This window comes from Suricata suricatta, chromosome 12, assembly GCF_006229205.1.
Source record: "Suricata suricatta isolate VVHF042 chromosome 12, meerkat_22Aug2017_6uvM2_HiC, whole genome shotgun sequence".
Taxonomy (NCBI): Eukaryota; Metazoa; Chordata; class Mammalia; order Carnivora; family Herpestidae; genus Suricata; species Suricata suricatta.
The window spans coordinates 61,818,941-61,842,650 of NC_043711.1; the positions used below are offsets into that span (position 1 = coordinate 61,818,941).

General features: G+C 38.8%; 1 protein-coding gene across 5 annotated transcripts in view; it reads right to left on the minus strand.

Moving 5' to 3' along the window:
• KIZ (kizuna centrosomal protein) overlaps window positions 1-23,710 on the minus strand; it is a 125,849-nt gene that overhangs the window by 64,130 nt on the left and 38,009 nt on the right. For 4 of the 5 annotated variants that reach the window (XM_029917654.1, XM_029917652.1, XM_029917653.1 and 1 more), the window contains 2 exons: window positions 19,101-19,746; window positions 18,405-18,729 (listed from right to left, as the gene is read on the minus strand). In XM_029917654.1, coding sequence (XP_029773514.1) covers window positions 18,405-18,729; window positions 19,101-19,746 — 971 coding nt within the window. Of the gene's footprint in view, window positions 1-18,404; window positions 18,730-19,100; window positions 19,747-20,538; window positions 20,654-23,710 lie in introns of all 5 variants that reach the window. The other variant, XM_029917656.1, reaches the window with a different exon arrangement.

Genomic DNA, 23,710 nt, shown 5'->3' on the forward strand with positions numbered 1-23,710 from the left:
AAGGCTTTCCAGTTACCACACACAGGAAAATAGGAAAGTATTGTGTGCAATCTAAAGAGACAGATTGTTAAAAGACTTTAGAGGGTTCATACAGGCAAGACAGATGAAATGGAAGGGAAGAAAACCTTCCAACTAACAGACATAAAGGGGAAAAGGCACACCAAGTTAGGAAGGCTTTGGCCAAAACTGTGCATTTCATAATTAAAATTCAAAAGGGCCAAATAATATCTGGTTTCCTTGGTCTTCAGAAAGGAAGCAGCAGTCAATGGAAGTGAAGATGAGGGACAAAGAGCAGGCTTTGGGTGCCGATACCATTTCTGGACAGGAAGGAGCTACCAGGGGTGTTCACACTGTGATAATCAATCAAGCTGTATACTCATGATTTGTTCACTTTTATATGTGTATGCTATATCGCAATAATAAAATTTATTTTAAAGAGTGCATATGACAAGGACTTCAGCTTCTCTTAGTGGCTTCCTAGTATGCAGGTGAAACCTTGCACTAAGAACAACAACATATATTTGAAAAATCTCCTTGACAGCATTAGAGAGATAAGGTAATAGAGAATTGCAGGATCAAATGTAAAAAAAGAAAAGAAAATTCAGAGAAATGAGCTTAATATGTGGGGCAACTTTTCTTTGAAGGGCATGTAACAATTTCAGAACAGGAGACTGAGAATCTGAGAAGCTGAGCAGAGTTTTGGACAAACCCACAGAGTTGGATAATAAGAACTGACACTGGGTCTACTAAAGAAGGGAACCCTAATAAATCACCCACACTTTGACCTGGAACCTCAAAGGGCTAGTTCCTACAGATAAGGGTGAAAGAATAGTATGGTCATCAAAGGGACTAAAATCTGGCTCCAAACCATCAAAATCCTCACATCTAGATGAAAGAATCCAGGATGACTTCTGCCTCTGATACATACCAGAAACATATGTAAATCCTCTTCAGAGGAAGAGAACTTCCTAGGTCTCAAATCACTTCAAAAATGCTCCTATACAATATCCATTCAAAAATTACCAGAGATTTGAAAAAAACAAGGCAGCGATTAAGAAACAAAAGAAAACAGACCCACAAGGAATAAATGGAGTTACAGTGTCTAAGGTATTTATATTGCCCATGAAGAATGCAAAAATACTAATTAATGATAGCTTTTTGAAAGATTTGAAACTTATAGATCAAAAGTTAGTGAACTCACAGGTTAGAACTATGTAATTATAAGCTCGAGCTAATGGGAAGATACAGAACTCGACACCCAACAAAGAGTTGAATATACATTCCTTTCAAGAACACATGACCATTTACAAAAATTGGTCATTACTATGAGCAATCAACAAAGACACAGAGCAGATGCTGTTCAGAGCACATTGTCCGCCAAAAATGTGATAAAACTAGATATCTAAAATGAAAAGATAATCCCTCTTTCTTCTAATGCTTAAGAACTTTAAAAATTACCTTAAATAATACCTATGTCAACGAAGAAAGTGTAATACTTATTTATATAAACATTTAGATAATTAAATTAAAATAGTTAAAAACTGAATGACATTGATAGTGTTACTTGTCAAAAACCAGCAGGGTGTACATCAAGCAATATTTAGAGAGAAATGTAAAGCCTTAAAAGTATGTGCTTGAAAACAAGAAAGCTGAAAATTAGGCATTCAACTCAAGTTAGAAAAAGAATCATATACTTAAGTCAAGGAGAGAAATAAAGGAATAATAAAGATAATAACAGAAATGAATGAGATTTTTAAAAAGTTTATTTTTATTTTGAGAGAAATGGAGACAGCATGAGAGACAGCACAGAGAGAGGGAGAGAGAGAATCTCAAGCAGGCTCTGCACTGACAGTGCAGAGCCTGATGTGGGGCTGGAACTCATGGAACATGTATGATTCTTCAGTATTTTATTTTATTTTTATATTTTAGAGAGAAGGAGAGAGAGCAGAGGAGGGGCATAGGGAGGAGAAGAAACAGAGAGAGAGAGAGAGAGAAAGAGAGAGAGAGAGAGAGAGAGAGAGAGAGAGAGAGAGAGAGAGAGAGACTCTTAAGCAGACTCCACACTCAGTGAGGAGCCAACACAGTGCTCAATCTCACAAACGTGAGATCATGACCTGAGCCCAAACTAAGAGTCAAACACTTAACCAACTGAGCTACCCAAGCACCCCAAAAATGAATGAGATTTTTAAAAAGCAATAGATGGTATAAAATCTGATTTGAAGAAAGTTAATAGCATAGACAAATCTCATGCAGGATTGAGTCATTAAAAAATTGGGCAGACATAAAAAATTATGAATAAGAAAAGGAGCATAATTTTGATATAGTAGAAATTCTAAAATATAAACTAGACTCACACACTTGAAAACTTAGAAGATGGATCTATTTCTAGCATAGCAAACATTTTCAAATTCACTCAAGATGAATGAAAACATAAACATATGAGCATTTAAGAAGTGGAATAGGTAGACAGACACAAATTGATGGAATTGGTAGAACTGTCTTGCAAAAAATGATTAAAGAAGTTCTTTAGCTTGAAACCTTCGCAAGTGCAACTCAGTATCCCACAAGACTATCATCGCTACAGGTCACTCACTTCCTCTGACCCAGGCCAGCAGCATAAGGTGAGATGGCTGGCAAAGGCTGAGGAATCAGGTTGAAGATGGCCAATGGAGCTGTTTTTTTTCCCCTGCATAGACATCAAGTAACAATGACTGAGTTTACTGGCAGGTATCAGAACTACTGCCCCCTTAGACACCTGGTCCTGTACTTTTCAATTTTTAATCAAAATAAAGATAAGGAACATCTCAAATTTTTTTGACCAAACTAGGTTCATTAAAACAAGAGGCATAGGCAAAACTGGAGAATGACATGCTAAATGGAACATGAAGAAGATACATTGATGGCCCTACCCACTGGCATTGGGTTATTTCCCCAGAAATGTAATGCACAACCTGACTTTAGGAACAAAGGCCAGAATCTGTGGGGTGGCAAGAAAAAGTTCAGGGGGCCACCTGCATTGAGGGGCAGAGGTTGTATCCAGAAAAAACAAGTGACGGGGTGAAGGAAAAAAGCAACTGAGAACAGACATCTGAAGACATCATTGCATCTGAAGAAATGCTAAATTTACATATACATATTTTCAGCTCTTAAAATGAATTTAGAGTAAAGTCTTAAAAATTTTTTTTTAACATTTATTTATTTTTGACAGGGAGACAGAGCGCGAATAGGGAGGGCAGAGAGAGGGGGAGACACAGAATCCGAAGCAGGCTCCAGGCTCTGAGCTGTCAGCACAGAGCCCAATGTGGGGCTTGAACTCACAAACTGGGAGATCCTGACCTGAGCCAAAGTCGGCCGCCCAACTAACTGAGCCACCCAGGCACTCCAGGGTAAATTCTAAAGGAACACAGTTATAACCTATGACTTCTGGCAATTATGATTTCCAGCAGCAATCCTTTCTCAGAAGAACTTTCTGCCTATGTTTAACTTTGAAGAGGGTCTAAATTAACATCACTGGATAAGATTCAATCTATGTGATCACATTTTTATGACCTTGAGTAACCAAGGCTTTCATCGGACTTAACTTAAAAAGCAGTATTACATTTTGCTTTCAGTCATACTTGGGGTGGGGGGCGGAGAACAAAGCAACTTTGCAAGTACTTTGCTCAAGTTTGAAGAAAGGTACACAGCTCTTCGCCAGATTATTTGAGATTAGAAGGCACAAAAATCAATATGGACAGAGCAAAAGATCAAACTGCCATGGCAGTTTCTTTTTCAATTAAAGAATCTAATTTGCTTCCCAAACTTCCTTATTCGACCTTATGAAACAGTATCCTCAATGACACTCCAGTTATTTAGGCAGGAGAGGGTAACTGGGAAACAGCCCAGGGTGCCAGTTAGGACCACAGACTGTGGAGGCAGCTGAGTTCAAAGTGCACTGAGATGCTTTATAACTTTAAACATCACTCATCATCAGGGAAACACAAATCAAAACCACACTGAGATACCACCTCACACCAGTCAGAGTGGCTAAAATGAACAAAGCAAGAGACTATAGATGCTGGCAAGGGTGTAGAGAGATGGGCACCCTCCTCCACTGTTGGTGGGAATGTAAACTGGGGCAGCCACTCTGGAAAACAGTGTGGAGGTTCCTCAAAAAACTATCCATAGAATTCCCCTATGACCCAGCAATAGCACTGCTAGGGATTTACCCAAGGGATACAGAAGTGCTGATGCATAGGGGCACATGTACCCCAATGTTCACAGCAGCAATGTCAACAATAGCCAAAACATGGAAAAAGCCTAAATGTCCATCATGTGATGAGTGGATCAAGATGATGTGGTGTATATACACAATGGAGTACTACATGGCAATGACATATGGCCATTTGTAGGAAAGTGGGTGTCATGCTAAGCAAAATAAGTCAGGCAGAGAAGGACAGAAACCATATGTTTGCACTCATAGGTCTAACAGGGAAACAGGAGAAACCTAATGGAGGACCAGGAGGAGGGGAAGAGGGAGAGAGAGTTGGGGAGAGAGAGGGATGCAAAACTTGAGAGACTATTGAATGCTGAAAATGAACTGAAGGTTGAAGGGAAAGGGGGAGGTGGGAAAAGAGGTGGTGGTGATGGAGGAGGGCTCTTGTGGGGAAGAGCACTGGGTGTTGTATGGAAACCAATTTGACAATAAAATATTTAAAAAAATAAATAAATAAAAAATAAACATAACCTCTCTGTGTCTTTTTCCTCCTCTGTGACATGGTGATGATAGTAGGAAAAAATGGATTTACAAAGTTGTTAGAACAGTGCCCAGCACAGAGTTAGTGCTACTGAAGGATACCATCACCATTATGATTCTGATGTGGGTGAGAGAGCACAGAAATTGAGAACATGAATTCTGGTACCTGACTCTCAGTATGGATGCTAGCTGCACCTCTGACTAGCTCTGTGACCTGGGAAGGTTACTCTGTCTTTCTACACCCCACCTGAAACACTCCACTTCACACCCACAGCACTTCTCAGTTCTCGTTCTTGCCTGCAGCCTGTCTCAGACTCCTTTGCTGGCTCCTTCTGTTTATCCTGACCTTGAATAGGGAGTTAGGCTTGGGCTGTTTTCCTATTTATAATCACTCCCTAATGGCTTCCAGGTATATGATTTAAAAATGCATTTATACTCTGATGATTCAGTAAAGTTGCAGAATACAAAAACAACATATAAAAATCAGTTGCATTTTTATATCATAGCTCAAAAAGGAAATTAAATAAACAACCTCATTGACAATAAAGTTAAAAAGATAAAATATTTAGAAATAAACTTAACCAACAAGGCAAAAGGCCCATACACTGAACTACAAACCATTGATGAAAGAAATTAAAGAAGGCACAAATAAATGGAAAGACACCTCATGTTCCTGGATTAGAAGAGTCAATATTGTTAAAATTTTCAAATTACCCAAATTGATCTACAGATTCAATATGATCTCATCAAAAACCTAAGGGCATTTTTTTAGAAATTATTTCTTGGGTATGACACCAAAAGCACAGGTTGCAAAAGCTAAAATAGACAAGTGGGAATAAATTGAGCTAAAAAGTTTCTACATGGCAAAGGAAACAATGAACTTAGTGAAAAAGCATCCTATCGAATGGGAGAAAATATTTGCAAAACATATATATGATAAGACATAAATATCCAAAATAAATAAGGATCATGACCTGAGCGGAGTGCCCAACTTCGGCTGACAGCTCAGAGCCTGAAGCCTGCTTCAGGTTCTGTGTCTCTCTCTTTCTCTGCCCCTTCTCCACTCAGGTTCTGTGTCTCTCTCTCTCAAAAATAAGTCAACATTTAAAAATTTTTTTAAATAATAAAAATGGGCAAAGGATTTGAATAGATATTTCTCAAAAGAAGACACAAATGACTAAGATATATATCAAAGGATATAGATTAAAGGAACTGCAAATTAAGACCACAGTGAGATATCACTTCAATGCTGTTAGAATAGCCATTGTTTGGGGGATAAAAAGGCAAACAGAAAGTAATAAGTATTGGTGAGGACACAGAGAAACTAATTTCTTGCTCACCTGAAAGGAGTGTAAAATGTTGCAGCCACTACCAAAAACAGTATGGAGGTTCCTTAAAAAAATAAAAAATAGAACTACCATATGGTCCAGCAATCCCACTTCTGAGTTGTTTTTCTTATTGTCCGCTTTTAAGAGCTCTTTGTATATTTTGGATACAAGTCCTTTATCAGATATGTCTTTTGCAAATATTTTCTCCAAGTCTTCTCATTCTCTTGCTATTACCTTTCTTAGAGCATAAGTTTCTAACTATAATGAAGTCTAGTTTATCAATTATTTCTCATGCCTTTGGTATTGTATCTAAAAAGTTAAAGTCATACCTCAGCATCATCTATGGTTTCCCTATGTTATCTTCCAGAAGTTTTGTAGTTTTGTGATCTATTTTGAGCTAATTTTTGTGAAGGGTATAAAGTGTATGTCTAGATTCATTTTTTTTTGCATATGGATGTTGTTTTAGCCAATTGTCAAAAAGTTAGCATATTTTTCAAATCATGGAAAGAGCCTAAATGTCCATCAACTGATGAATGGATCAAGAAAATGTGGTATATATATACATATACAATGGAATACTACATGGCAATGAGAAAAAATGAAATCTGGCCATTTGTAGCAAAATGGATGGACCTTGAGGGTGTCATGCTAAGCGAAATAAGTCAGGGAGAGAAGGACAGATACCATATGTTGTCACTCATAGGTCTAACAGGAGAAACCTAACAGAGGACCATGGGAAGGGGAAGGGGGGGGAAAGAGGTGGGGAGAGGGAGGGAGGCAAATCACAAGAGACTTCTGAATGCTGAGCACAAACTGAGGGCTGAAGAGGGAGGGGGGGAAGGGGATTGATGGTCATATAGAGGGGCACTTGAGGGGAAGAGCACTGGGTGTTATATGGAAACCAAATTGGTAATAAACTATTAATAAAAAAAGTTAGCATATTTTTAAGTGTACCATACAGTATTGTTGACTGTAAACACAATGTTATATAGCATGTCTCTAGAACTTTTTCATCATGAATAACTGAAATTTCATGCTCAATGAACAGCAAACCCCACTGACCTCTCCTCCAGCCCCAGGCAGCCACCATTCTTTCTGCTTCTAAGTTTGACTACTTTAGATATCTTATATATGTGGAATCATGCAGTATTTGTTCTTCTGTGACTGGATTATTTCTTATAGCAAAATGTTCTCAAGGTTCATCCATGTTATGGCATCTGACAGGATTTCCTTCTTTTAATGGCTGAATAATATTCTATTCTGTATATATACACTAGATTTTCTCTATCTATTCACCTGTCCATGACATTGAGTTTTTTTTCACCTCTTGGCTATTGTGAATAATGCTGCTATAAACATTGGGGTGCATGTGTCCCTCTGAATCATCATTTTTGTATCCTTTGGATAAATTCCTAGTAGTGTGATTGCTGGGTCGTAGGGCAGTTCTATTTTTAACTTTTTGAGGATGCTCCATACTGTTTTCCAACAGTGCAAAAGGGTTGCCCTTTCTCCATATCCTTGTTAACATCCGTTGTTTCCTGAGTTGTTATATTTTAGCTTTCTGACCGGAGTGAGGTGGTATCTCATTGTGGTTTTGATTTATACTTTACTATTGATAAGTGACATTGAGCATCTTTTCATATGTCTATTAGCCATCTGGATGTCTTCTTTAGAAAGGTGTCTATTCATATCCTCTGCCCATTTCTTCACTGGACTATTTATTTTTGGATGTTGAATTCTTGATAGATTTTGGATACTAACCTTCTGATATGTCACTTGCAAATATCTTTTCCCAATCCGTTGGTTGCCTTTTAGTTTTGTTGATTGTTTCCCTCACTATGCAGAAGACTTTTATTTTGATGAGGTCCCAGTAGTTCATTTTTGCTTTTGTTTCCTTTGCCTCTAGAGACATATCTAATAAGAAATTGGTGTGGCTGAGGTCAAAGAGGTTGTTGCCTCTTTTCTCTTCTAGGATTTTGATGGTTTCCTATCTTACATTTAGGTCTTTCATCCATATTTTAAATTGCCACATCAAGCTTTGGGCCTAGCAGGCATTCAAAATATTTTGGATCAAAATGGAATTATAGAATGTGATTTTCAATTATGGTACTATAATTAGAAGGGAGAATAGTTTGATTCTTTCATACAGGACTTTAAAAAAATTATTAATTTAAAATGATCTACCCAATTTCAAAACCAAAAATGTTAAAATCAAACTCAAAACAGAATACCTGTGATGGCCTCATGGTAGACAGGCCATAACAGAGGAAAGAATCAATGAGCCAATAGATATGTTAGTATACAAACCTGCCAAAATGAAATGCAAAGAGAAAGAAGCATGAACTATAACAAAAAAAGAACAGAATATTCAAGAACTGTAGGATAATCACAAAGGGTGTTAACATAAAAATAATAGGAATATCTGAAGCCGAAAGAGAAAGGAACAAAAGAAATATTTGAAGTAATAATGGCTGAGAATTTCCCAAAGTGTATAATAGACGCTGACCTACAGACCTAGGAAGCTCAGAGAAGATGAATAAGGATAAATATCCAAAAACAATCTTTAGGAATATCATGAAAATCCTTAATGTGTATGCACCTAATAACAAAGCATCAAAATATATAGACAAAACTGACAGAACTGCAAGGATAAATAGGTAAAGCCACCATTCCAGTTGAACACTTCAACACACCTCTGTCAGTAACTGGCAGACCCAGCAGGTGACCAAGCAGCAAGGGTGCAGCTGAAGTGAAGAGCACCATTAATCAACTGGATCTAACTAACACTTACAGGATACTCCATTTAACAACAGCAAAATACACATTCTTCTCAAGCTCAAATGTAATATTTGCCAAGGCAAACCATATTCTAGGCCATTAAACACACCCCAAAGAAGTGAAAAGAACCTAAGTCAGAGACAGTATGCTCTCAGAACACAATAGAATTAAACTAGAGATCAATAACAGAAACACAGGAAATCTCAAAATATTTGGAGGTTAAAGAACACATTTCTGAAGAACACATGGGTCAGAGAAGAAGCTTCAAGAGAAATTAAATAATATTTTGAATGAGTGAAAATGAAAGTGCAACTTATAAAAAGTTGTGGGATACACCAAAAGCAGGGCTTACAGAGAAATTTATAGCATGGAACACATACACACACACACACACACACACACACACACACGGAAAAAATGAGTAATCTAAGCTTCCAGTTTAGGAAACTAGAAAAAATAAGGGCAAATTTTCCAAAGTAAACAGAAGAAATCATAAAATTTGGAGAAGAAATAAATGAAATTGAAAACAGGAAAACAATAGACAAAATTAACAAAACAAAAAAACATTTCTTTGGAAAAAAAAACCAACAAAATGGATAATCCTCTGGCCAGAAATATGAGTCTTCTCAGGCTGCTATAACAGAATACTACTGACTAGATGATTCGAACAACAGAAATGCATTTTTCACAATTCTCAAGGCAGGGAAGTCCCAGATCAAAGTGCTGGCTGATTTGGTTCCTGGTGAGACTTGCAGATGGCCACTTTCTCACTGGGTCCTCACATAGTAGCAAAGAGCTACTTTTCTTCCTCTTCTTATAAAGGCTGCAGCCTATGAGATTAGAGCCTCACCTTTATGAGCTCATTTAACCTAGATCACCTCCTCACTGTATTTGTATATCTCCAAATATAGTCACTTGTAGCACTAGAGCTTCAGCATATGAATTTGGGGGGGGGCACAGACATTCAATCCATAATACAAGGGTAACCAAAAAAAAAAAGAAGATATACAAATGCCAGAATTAATGACAGACCATTATTATTGATCCCATGTACATTAAGGGGAAAATGAATAGTATGAGTAACTCAATACTCACAAATTTGATAATTCAGATGAAATGAACTAATTCCTGGAAGGATACAATTACCAAATCTTACACAAAAAGAAACAGAGAATCTGAATAGAACCATATATGTTAAATAAATTGAATAATTGATCATCTTTCAGAACAGGAAGTACCAGGGCCAGCCAGATATGTTCACTGGCAAATTCTACCAAACATTTAAAGAAGAAATTACACCAATTCTCGACAACCTATTTCAGAGGAGAGAAGCCAATACTTCTAACTTGTTATATAAGGTTAGCTTTACCCTAACACCAAAACCAGATAAAGACACTATAAGAAAGGAAAACTACAGAGCAGTATGTCTCATGAATATAGATGCAAAAATCCTCAAAAAAAAAAGATTGGCAAACTGAATCCAAGAATGTATAAAAAAAGTTACACACCATGACGAGTTGGATTTTATCCCAGGTATATCTCTGATTCTACATTTGAAAATCAATGAATATAATCCATTACATCCAAAGCTAAAGAAGAAAAATCATATGATTGTACCATTACATGCATAAAAACATATAACAAAAGTCAACACCCATTCACGATGAAAACTCTCAGCAAACGAGGAATAAAGGGGCATTTCTTCAACTTGATAAAGAACAAATGTTCTTCAACAGATAAAGAAAAAACCTATAGCTAACATATTTAATGTGAAAGAACTAGATGCTTTCCCAGATCAGCAACAAGGCCAGAAGATCTCCTCTCACCACTCCTATGTAACATTGTACTAGAAATCCTAGCTAATGCAGTTAGAAAGAAAATAAGGGGCACCTCAGTGACTCAGTTGGTTGAACAACCAACTTCGGCTCAGGTCATGATCTCATGGTCTGTGAGTTCAAGCTCCTCATCAGGGTCTCTGCTGTCAGCACAGAGCCTACTTTGGATCTCTGCTCCCCCTCTCTCTGTTCCTTCCTCACTCTCTCTCTCTCAAAAATAAACAAACATTAAAAATTTTATTAAAAAAAAGAAAATAAAAAACATATAGATTGGGAAGAAAAAATAAAACTGTCTTTATTCACAGATCACATGCTTGTCTATGTTGAAATTCCCAAAGAATCAAAAACAAAATATTCCTGAAGCTAATACTAATTAATTACAGCAAAGTTGCAGGATATAAGGTTAATCTACAAAAGTCAACTGCTTTCTTATATAGCAACAATGAACAAGTAAAATTTGAAATGAAAAACACAATACATTTACATTAGCACAAAAAAAGAGAAAAGTACTTAAGAATAGGTCTAACGGTTTATATACAAGAACTACATGAAGAAAACTACAAAACTGATGAAAGAAATCAAAGATCTAAATAAACAAAGGGATATCCCATGTTCATGCATAGGACAACTGAACATTGTTAAGATGTCAGTTTTTCCCAACTTGAATTTCCAGCTCTGGATTCAATACAATATCATTCAAATCACAGCAAGTTATTTTTCTGAATACTGACAAACTGATTCTAAAGTTTATATGGAAAAGCAAAAGACCCAGAGGAGTCAATACAGTACTGAAGAAGAGCAAGGTCAGAGGACTGGTACTACATGAATTCAAGATTTACTATAAAGCTAACAAAATAAAGACGGTGTGATACTGGCAAGAACAAACAGATCAATGGAACAGAACAGAAAACCCAGAAATAGACCCACACAAATAATGTCAACTATTTAACTCTTCAATGGAAAAAGGATAGTTCTTTCAACAGGTGGTACTGGAAAAAATGACATCCATAAGCAAAAAAACCAAAATGAATCTGGACACTGACCTTATGCCTTTCACAAAGATTAACTCAAAATGGATCACAAATCTAAATGTAAACTGCATAACTGTAGTTTTTCTAGAAGATAATATAGTAAAAAATTTAGGTGACCTTAAATTTGGTGATAGTTTTTAGATACAATACCATAAGCACAATGATAGAATAAAATTGGTAAGTTGGACTTTAGTAAAATAAAAAGCTTCTGGTGGGGCCTTAAGACAGTGGCAGGGGATGTGAGTGGCTAAGCCCTGCAGTACTGGTAAGCCAATGTCATTGCTGGGGTCAACTGCCCTGGGAGAGGCTAAATAAAAAAGGAGGAAAACCAAAAAACTTCTGCACTGAAAAAGACACTGTCAAGAGAATGGAAAGACAAGCTACAGACCAGAAAATATTTATAAAACACATTATCCCCCTGATAAAGGACTTGTATCTAAAATATGCAAAGAATTATTTAAGCTCAACAATTAGAAAACAAACAATCCAATTAAAAACTGGGCAAAAGAACTGAACAGGTACCTCACCAAAGAAGATATACAAATAGTAATTAAGTATATGAAAAGATTGCTCACGATCATATGTCATTAGGAAATCATAAATTAAAACAATATACCATTGTGTACCTATTAGAGTAGTTAAAAAAAAACTGATAATATCACAAGGCTGACAAGGATATTTACTGATGTCTACACAAAAACCTGCATATAACTGTCTACAGGATTTTTATTCATAATTTACAAATTGTGTAGGTCACAAAGCTGCATTCAGTAAGTATATGGATGAACAAACTGTCGCATATCCAGGTAACAAAATATTACTTAGCACTAAAAGGAAATGAGCTAGCAAGTCATAAAAAGACAAGAAGGAATTTAAAATGCATATTGCTTGGGGCACCTGGGGGGCTCAGTTGGTTAAGCATCTGACTTTAGCCTGGGTCATGATCTCTCACAGTTTACGGTTGGGCTTTGTACTGCCAGCAGAGAGTCTGCTCTGGATTCTGTCTCCCTCTCTCCCTCTCTGCCCGTCCCCCACTCATGCTCACATATACTCTTTCTCTTAAAAATAAATAAACATTAAAAAAACTTTAAATGCATATTGCTTAGTGAAAGAAGCCAATTTGAAAAGGCTATATATTGTATGATTCCAAGAATATGACATTCAGGAAAACTATAGATAACCAAAAGATCAGCAGTGACCAAGGCTTTGGGTGAGGGGGTAGAAAGAGAGAAAAGCAGACAGAGCATAGGGGTTTTCAGGCAGTGAAAGTATTCTGTATGATGTAAAGGTGCATATATGACACTACATATTGTGAACAAAGCAAAACCAAAAAAACCATCAATTGCTTCATTCACTAGAGAAGGCACCGAGAAATGCTGTTTGCGTTGAGAAACTGTTTGTTGAGTAATGCAAATGTGCACACCACTTTTCTAGGTCCCCACCAGTTGACCGTATTCCATGCCTGCTCAGCTGCATGTGTCCATGTGTGAAAATGCACTTGCTCAGATGGTGGGGGTACAGGGCAAGGGTACAGGTCGGCTGCTGGGCCCAACCCAGATGGCTGCTGGGTTGCTCACTTTGCCACCCTGGCACCATGTGCTCCCACATGGGACCCTGAACACATCTGATTCAGCCTGCCTTGGGTCACTATGGGTAGTGACTTCTACCCATAAAATCCTTGCAAAGCTACAATCCTTGATTCCAATTTTTCAATTGGATCCTAACTGCTGCATAACAAATTACAACAAATTGCACATTTATCATAACCTTTCTCATAGTTTCTCATAGTTCCCATGGGTCAGAGGTCTGAGTCTAGGTTAGTGGAATCTCATTCTCAGAGTCCCTCCGTGCTGAAATCAAGTTGCTGGCCAGGTCTGCAATCTTGTCTAAGTCTGGGTCCTCCTCCAAACTCACCGGTTGTTGGCAAATGAATTTCTGGCCAACCATTTCCTACCATGAGGCCTTCTCCACAAGATGGCAGTTTGCTTTTTCACGGCAAACAGGAGAGTACATCGGCTGCCTTGAATCTCTGACTTCAGTAAGGGCCCAGGCCCTTGTAAAGGCTGACCTGATCTGTTTAGGTCAGGCCCACTCTGGATAATTCTTTTTTGATTAGATCAAAAGCAACGGATTTGGGACTTTATTATATTTGCAAAATTCTTGATATCTGTCATTTAACATAGAGTAATTGTGGCGGGGGGGGGGAACCCATCAGATCCATAGTCCTGCCCACACTCACGGCAAGGGGGTTACACAGAATACACACCAGGAGGCGGGACTCTGGGGAGCCACCTCAGAATTCTGCCTACTTCGTGGATAATTAATCCTGACAAAACTAATCATGTCAGGTTAGTTCTCCTAAGTGAAATTACTCACCATACTATCCTTCAGCAGTTGTGCAAAAAAATAGAAAATGAACTCTAAATTCATTAACCAGGGGCGCCTGGGTGGCTCAGTCGGTTAAGCCTCTGACTTTGGCTCCGGTCATGATCTCACATTTGTGGGTTTGAGCCCCGCGTCAGGCTCTGTGCTGACAGCTCAGAGCCTGGAGGCTGCTCCAGATTCTGTGTTTCCTTGTCTCTCTGCCCCCACCCCTCTCATGCTCTGTCTCTCTCTGTCTCAAAAATAAATAAAACATTAAAAACATTTTTTTTATTAAAAAAAATAAATTCATTAATCAGATATTCTAGGCCTGTTCTCAGCCATGCCTCAGGCACCATTGTAAACCCTTACTTCAAGGAGTCCTGCTCACTGAGCCTCAATCATATTCTTTGCTCTGCCCTCCGGACCCTCTGTACTCTCAGCATCTACCTGCCTGCCAGCACTCTTCTCAGAGACCTAACTCGCCTCTTCCCACCTCCTTCTTGCGACTTCAGGATGATACATCAACCCCTATATAAAACCTTTCCTGACCTTTGGACTTATGCTGAACTTACTCTCATTTGAATTTGTCCTAAAATACTGTGGGGGTTTACAAAAATTGACCATAAACTGCCCATTCCTGTGTGTCCCCTCTTTTGCAATGTGACTCTGCCACTTATCAAGAGGTGGACCCCTTGACTTTTCCACCTGTTGACCCTGTGACTTTCTTTACCCACAGGACACTTACAAACATGGCTTAGGCAGACACTATAAAAGCATCTGGGCACTGGGGTTTGCCCTCTTGCTGTCTTGGGAACTCTGCTACCACCACCAGGTAAAAAGCTAAAACTGTTCTCCCAGATGAAGAGGGGCACATGGCCAAATTATCCCTGAGGCCCCACCTGACACTGGGCCAACACACAGAAAGCAGTAAATGGCTGGTGTTTAAGTCATGGAGGATTATACCAGTGTTCACACCAAGTATTTACTCTTTAAGAATAAAAAGATTCGGGGTGCCTGGGTGGCTCAGTGGGTTAAGTGTCTGCCTTCAGCTCAGGTCATGATCTCACAGTTCATGGGTTCGAGCCCCACATTTCGGTCTGTGCTGAAGCTCAGAGCCCGGAGCTTGCTTTGGAGTCTGTACCTCCCTTTCTCTCTGCCCCTCCCCTACTCATGCTCTGTTTCTGTCTTAATAATAAATAAACATTAAAAAAATTTAAAAGAATAAAAAGATTCTAGGCTCAGTCAGTTAAGTGTCCAAATTTCAGTTCAGGTCATGATCTCATGGTTCACGAGTTCGAGCCCTGCATTGGGCTCTGTGCTAACAGTTCAGAGCCTAGAGCCTGGAGCCTGTTTCAGGTCTGTGTCTCCTTTTCTCTCTGCCTCTCCCCTGCTTGTGCTCTCTCTCAAAAATAAAAAGTAAAAAATTTTTAAAAAAGGATAAAAAGATTCTAGGTCTTCCTTTTGATGTTTTTTTAAAACTCAGCTTTATTTTTGTATGCTTTCTTGTGAGAAGGGTTAATTATGACTTGCAATGAAGGAATTATGCATGAAGTACAGCCTGGTTTTCAGTATCTGGAAGCATCCATGGGAGTGGGTCACGAAGCGTTTCAAAAACACTCAGCTTTTAGGTAGAAGTAACCCAAGTGTCCATCGACAGATGAATGGATATACAGAATGTGGTATGTCCATACACCAGAATATTATTTACAAAACAGAATGAGGTTCTGCTACTTGCAACAACATGTATGAACCTAAAAGATCTTACACTAATTGAAATCAGCCAGACACAAAAGTGCAAATAATGTATAATTACCAACAGAATAGACAAATTCATATAGAGAAAGTAGATTAGAGGGGCACCTGAGTGGCTTGGTCGGTTAAGCGTCCAGCTTCAGCTCAGGTCATGATCTCACAGTTTGTGAGTTCGAGCCCCACATCAGGCTCTGTGCTGACAGCTCAGAGGCTGGGGCCTGCTTCTGATTCTGTCTCTCTCTCTCTCTCTGCCCCTCCCCAATTTGTGCTCTGTCTCTCAAAAATGAATAAATGTTAAAAAAAAAAAGGAAGAAGAAAGTAGATTAGAGGTTACCAGAGACTGGAGGGAGGGAAGAATGGAGAATTACTGCTTAATGCTTATGGAGTTTATATTTAGGGTAAGGAATAACTTTTGGAAACAGACAGTGGTGATGGCTGCACAGTACGGTGAATGTAATTGATGTCACTAAATTATATGCTTAAAATGGCAATTAAAAACGTTTTTTACATTTTAACACACTTTTCACAAATCAGTAATGTAATATGCCCCAAACCCTTGGATTATACACTTTATATGGGTGGACTGTATGGTTTGTGAATTATATTTCAATAGAGCCATTAAATTTTTTTCTAAACAAAACAAAACAAAAAAAAAACCAAACAACACAACAATAATCCTTGGCCTCCCTTTTCCCCTCAGATGGAAGCGATCCAGCATGCTACATTCCTCTTTTCACCTTTACTGCCAGGAAGCTTAAGACCAAGTTTCATGTCCAAACACAGCAATTTAGTGGGACATAGATATGCTAAAACATAATAACTATCATCATCATTATCATCAAATCAGAGGGTACAGTTTCCTGTTTGTATCTTTCCATGTGTCTGCCTTTGTCCCATCTCTCATCTTAACTAAAATTCATTCAAGTGACTTTTCCCCAAGTCCCCAAAAGACCCTAAAGTTAACTGAGATAAGGAACCTTTGAGGTCACAGGGTCAGCTCTGTAAATACAATGCTATAGCCCCAGATTAAGCTTCAGAGCAGGGAGAACAACTCATGCTAAAGAATAAATAAGAGAAAGTAGGGCCAAAAAAGCAGTGGGAATGTCAGCAGGTTAACCAGCATCATTTAAAAGCACTTCCAACCTATTTGTGGGGAGTACTTTCACCACAGAAAATCAATAGGCTCAAATTTGATAGCACAGGCTTGCCTCCACCATAAGGAAGGACAGGAAGTTTGTCAGTTCTTTCATCCATAGTGCAAGTACTTTGTATTCAGTGTGCTCTTAATAAATCTTTCTTGAACTCTTGGAGTCAAACTATAACTTAAAACTTTTGACCGTAAGTAGATTATGAAAGGTCAAAAGCAGTATATTGAAAGGTACAACAGTACTCTCAAAGAGAGTATGTATATCCCAATATGCCACAAAGCCTGCTTGTCTTTTCACTGTTGCTGAGACCATTGAAAAGAAAGAGTGACATTATCAGAGTATAAGAGAAAGTTCTGGGGGTAGCATGGAGGTGGGGGAGGCAGGTCTGCCCCTATAGCACAAATGTCATTCCTATGCCCCTGGCCTTGGTTTCCTCATTTTTAAAAGATGACATCTACCTTAGGTTGGTTACTTAGGTTTCTTCTACCCCCACAAGAGATGTGATCCTATTAGTGCTATTTTTCATTGCAGAATTGGTTTCCTAACAGTTTTAATGCTTTCTACATAATTCCACCCAGTATTGCCAGTCAATAGTGAAAAATCATATGTGAACTTTTATGAGTTGGATAATAGAAGTGCTCAGAAAAGGGGGGCTGGGGTGGCTCAGTCAGTTAAGCAGCCAACTTCGGCTCAGGTCATGATCTCACGGTTTGGGAGTTTGAGCCCTGCATTAGGCTCTGTGCTGACAGCTCGGAGCCTGGAGCCTGGAACCTGGAGCCTGCTTCAGATTTTGTGTCTCCCTCTCTCTCTATCCCTCCCCGCTTGTGTCCGTTCTCTCTCTCTCTCAAAAGTAAATAAAAACATTAAAAAAAAAAAAGAAGTGCTCAGAATGTATAATATGAATGTTGTTCCTATTTAATATTAAAGATTCTGGTGTTTTCGTTCAAAAAAATGAAAGCTGACTTGGAAATACACTTAGCAGAACTTATAAACTCATGTTTAACCAGAAGACACAGGGGCAAGGAAAAGAAGGATTAAACAAACTAATTAGATACAAAGTTCTTAGCCTCTAAAGCTGAACTCCTAGTAAGTTTAACTATTTGTCACCGTCTGTGCTACCACAACTTCAAAAATGATTTACTTTCTAGAATGCTAGAAGGCAGGGTGTGTGTAGAGGAATGACTTATGAATTATCCAGGGATTGTTTGGATATAATTATAAACTGCCAATCACCATGAGTCAATGATATTCAGACTTTTAAAGTTATTTCATTAAAAAAAAGAAATTAAACCTTATCTAGAAGACTGTTTATGAGACTTCAGGTATTCACACACCCATGGCTGAACGTTCAATAATACATTCCCAATGGAATGCTCTCTAAAAATGTCTATAATTAAAAACAGAACAGTAAAAAAAAAAATTGAACGGCTTACTCTCTTGTTGGTGAGTTAGTGGTGGATTCCTTTTTTGAATCAGGAGAGCTTAGGGTTTGCAAAATACAATTATGTTTTTCGGTGGATAGGGCATCTCGTTCTTGCTCAGTGTGGATTAATTTTAAGGCCTCTATTCCATCTTCTCCTTCCGTCGTGTCCCTCGAATTTGGCTGTGGTTCTGGACTCTCGAAAATCAGATCATCTTCACTTACAGAGACTGTAAGATCACTGCTGCTGCTGCTGCTGCTGCAACTTTTCTCCTCTTGCTCTGCCCGCATTTTTCTGAAGGGTTTCTGTGACTCTGGGTCCCCGGGAGGAAGAGGATCTGTAACAAGCGATATGAATAGACTACTGATCACCAACTTCAGGGAGAAGCTCTGCCTCACAGGCAGATAAATCACTCAGTTAAAACCACGTAGAAACAATCCAGAACTAGCTATAGTACACAAAAAAACCATTAAAGATATTTTTAAAGCTATCAGAGGGGGTTTTAAAATCAGCAAATTAGCTTGCAAAAATATTTCCGCGTGTGTATTCCAGAACTCATGAGAATGAAATGTTTTGGCCAAGTCACTGGTTTGCTTTTTGACAGAGATAAAATTAAAGAGTGTACTTTGTTCTTACATAAGACCACCACCACCCCCCAAACCTAAACACCAACAAAAATCAGCAAAGAATCTCAGCCTCTCACCCCACCTGAGAAACCTTCCCAAGCAGAATCCTTCTCTTGAGAACACTTATTTACAGACGCACAGTATTCCGAGGCTGACTGCGGAGAGACTGGCGGTCTGGCTCTTTCTTCTTTGACTTCAATACATTCCTGTGTCAGTATTTCTCCCTCTGATCCTTCTGATCTGCTGGAACTGTCACACTTTAAATCAGTGGTTCTGTTCTCTGGACTTAATCTTTCCCGTAGCGGGGAATGGAGTTCAGCAGACTTTTTGCCTTCAGATAAACTACTCTCGCCGTGACGCGTGCTGCTTCCTATCTGCAAGCAATGAGTTTGTTCCTCCTCACACAATGCGCTGGCTGTGACTGGCGTTTTCTCACCCATCTGAAGAGACGTCTTTCCATCTATTTTGTCAGACTTATTTAAGCGCTGTGTGTCACTATTAGTTTGTACTACATAGCTGTCTGTCACATTACCGCTCTGGGCTGTCTGTCGGTATGAATGTGGGTCAGGAATTGAAAAGTTCTTTGTGGGCTGGGGAGATTTCTGCTCTGTACTGAAACCTCCAAAGCTTGAGACAGCTGACATTTGGCGGCCCATAAAGATTGTTGCTGGTTGATACAGTCCTCTTGACATGGCTGTCCCCGAGTTAGTTCCTGCCTGCCTTGCAACCTGCGACACCGAGAGAGAGGTGAGTTACACACACTGTGTTTGAATGATTAGGTTGTTTAGGTCATTCTCAGAAATGAAATGAGGAAAAGGAAGCATGGGCACTGAAATCAACACCCACCATGCTTTATAAAACCCACAGCTTCCACAGAATAAGTCAGAAAAATGGCACAATCCATACTATTTACTTTGAATCACAATTTTGGATCCCCAAACAAATATTGCCCAGCAACTATGGAATCTACATTTTCAACAAGAGATGCACACATTGTATGACTATGTGATAGTACTTAATGCCCCTGAATTGTACATGTAAACATGGCTTAAAATGGTAAATTTCATGTTATATATATTTATTTTTATTTGAGAGAGAGAGGGAGCGCAAGCTGGGGAGAGGAGTAGGAGTAAGGGAAGAGGGAGAGAGAAGGAAAATGCCAACACGAGGCTCCGTCCCACAACCCTAGGATCATGACCTGAGTTGAAACCAAGAGTTGGATGCTCAACCGACTGAGCGAGCCACCCATATGCCCAAGTAATGTTAGAGACACGTAGGGGCACCTGGGAGGCTCAGTCGGTTGAGCGTCTGGCTTCGGCTCAGGTCATGATCTCACGGTTCATGGGTTCGAGCCCCGCATCAGGCTCTGTGCTGACAGCTAGCTCAGAGCCTGGAGCCTGCTTCGGATTCTGTGACTCCCTCTCTCTATGACCCTCCCCTGCTCGCTCTGTCTCTCTCTGTCTCTCAAAAATAAATAAAAAACATTAAAAAAAAAGATACGTAAAGCAATTTAAACTTACTGTATCTATGGGGAGAATGAGCATTGTCTCTTCCTTAAAAAGAGAGAGGACTGGGTGGAGCAACAGAAGCAAATGGTTCAGTAGCTTGATCAAGGACACACAGTGGGAAGTAGAACTAGAAATAACAATAATGAAGGAAGTTACCTGCTTTCCTTCCAAAGGGACCAAAGCATCTCCACAGACTTAACAGCATTTAGTTCACAAAGCCTTACAGAATAGATGAGGAGATATATTTGCATCTCTCTTTTGCAGATTGGAAAATCTGAGACCCAAATTTTAAAAGAGAAAATGTCACATATACAGCTTAAACAGGAGCCAGGTCTTGCTTCTCTTCAAACATACAATGCCTCCCTGAAAGCATAAAACTTCTAGAAGAAAACATAGGCTCTTTGACATGAGCCTAGCAACAGTTTCTAGATATGTCTGCCTCCTCAGGCAAGGGAAACAAAAGCAAGACTGAACTATTGGGACTACACCAAAATAAGCTTCTGCACAGTGAAGAAAATCATCAACAAAGTACAAAAACAACCTACTGAATGGGTGAAGATATTTGCAAATGGTTAATATTCAAAATATATAAAGAACTTCTACAACTCAACATCAAAAAACAATCTGATTGAAAATAGGTAGAGAACCTGAATAGACATTTTTCCAAAGAGGACAGACCGACAGCCAAGACACATGAAAAGATGCTCAAGATCACTCACCATCAGGGACATGCAAACCAAAACCACAATGAGATATTACCTCACAACGACCAGAATGGTTAGAATCAAAGAGGCAAGAAATAAATAACAAATGTTGGCAAGGATGCAGAGAAAAAGAAACCCTTTAGTGCACTGTTGATGGGAATGTGAATTGGTACAGCCACTGTGGAAAATAGTATATTAGTTCCTCAAAAAATTAAAAATAGAAATACTATATGATCCAGTAATTCCACTACTGGGCATTTACCCAAAGAAAACAAAAACACTAATTCAAAAAAGATATATGTACCCCTATGTTTATTGTAGCATTATTTACAATATCCAAGACATGGAAGGAACTTAAGTATCTATGAATAGATAAATGGATGATGTAGTATACACATACACACACACACACACACACACACACACACACACACACAGGAATATTACCTGGCCATAAAATATATATGTGTGTGTGTGTGTGTGTGTGTGTGTGTGTGTGTGTATCTTGCCATTTGCAATAACATTGATAGACCTAGAGGACATTATGGAAAGTGAAACAGGTCAGAGAAAGACAAATACCATATGATTTCACTTATTATGGAATATAAAAAACAAATGAACAAACAAGCAAAGTTTTATTTAAAAATAAAGCAGAAACAGGAGCACCTGAGTGGCTCCATTAGTAAAGTGTCCAACTCTTTTTTAAAAATGTTTTCAATGTTTATTTATTTTTGAGAGAAAGAGACAGAGCGTAAGTAGGAAAGGGGCAGAGAGAGAGACACCGAATTCGAAGCAGGCTCCAGGCTCTGAGCTGTCAGCACAGAGCTCGCAGGACTCAAACTCATGAACTGTGAGATCATGACCTGAGCTGAAGTCAAATGCTTAACTGACTGAGCCACCCAAGCACCCCAAGTGTCCAACTCTTGATTTTGGCTCAGGCCATTATCTCAGGGTTGTGAGATTGAGCCTCACATTGGGCTCAGCGCAGAGCTTAAGATTCTCCCTCTCACTGTCCCTCCTCCCCACTTGCTTTCTTTCTCAAAAAAACATAGAAAACAAACTTACAGGGTGGGGGGTTGCACATGGGCGGCTCAATCGATTAAGCGCCCGACTTCAGCTCAGGTCATGATCTCACAGTTCATGAGTCTGAGCCCCACATCAGGCTCTGTGCTAACAGTTCAGAGCCTGGAGCCTGCGTTGGATTCTGTGTCTCCCTCTGTCTCTGCCCCTCCCCTGCTCATGCTCTGTCTCTGTCTCCCTCTCTGTAAAAAATAAACATTAAAAAAAAAGGGAAGAAAACAAAATGATAGTTGCCAGAAAAAGGATGATTGGAGGGATAGGCAAAAGGATGAAGACGAGTCAGCAGTACAGGCTTCCAGTTATAGAATGGATAAGTTATGGAGATGAAAGGTATGGCACAGGGAATACAGTCAATGCTACTGTAATAGCATTGTATGGTGTCAGATGGTAGTTACACTTGTAAAGAGCACTGCATCATGTATATAGTTGTTGAATCACTATGTTGTATATCTGAAAATAATGTAACATCGTGTGTCAACTATACTTCAATAAAGGGGAAAAAGTGAAATAAATAGCACTAATAAGGGTAACTACATTGGTAAACATAAGTGAGAGCATAAGTATATTTTTGTAACTCTTTTTTTCTCCCATATGATTTAAAACAATTGCATCAAGCAATGATTACAAATATATGCTGATGAGAAGCATATAAGATATAAAGACATAGTCTGTACTACAATTACATCACAAAGGAGTGGAAAAAGAACAGAACTATACAGGAACAAAGTTTTGGCATGTGATTAAAATTAAGTTGGTATTAGTCTGAACTAGATAATTATAAGCTATGATATTAATTATAACACCAGGAAACCCAGAGTAACTGAAATGATAGGGAATCAAAATGGCATAATAGGAAATACATATTTAATGAAAAAAGGAAGTATGAAGGATTAAAGGAACAAAAAGATATATGGAAAAGAAAGTACAAGATGGCAGAATAAAATCCTACCTTTTTAGTAATGACATTAAATTTAAATGGATTAAAGACTACAATTAAAGTCAGAGATTGGTAGAAAAGATTTTCAAAAAGCCATGATCCAACTATATGCTACTAAAGTGACTCATTTTAGATTCAAAGACACAAATAAGTTGAAATAACAGGAAAGGCAATAGTATATAAACAGAACCTCATGAAAAAAATATACTATACAGACAGTAATCAAAAGAAAGCTGGCTTACTTCACTCAGCATGACACCCTCAAGTGAAGTAAGCCAGGCAGAGAAGGACAGAAACCATATGTTTGCACTCATAGGTCTAGCAGGAAAACAAGAGAGACCTAATGGAGAACCAGGGGGAACGGAGGAGGGAGAGAGAGTTGGGGAGAGAGAGGGATGCAGAACTTGAGAGACTATTGAAAGCTGAGAATGAACTGAGGGTTGGGGGGGAGGGGGGAGGGGGG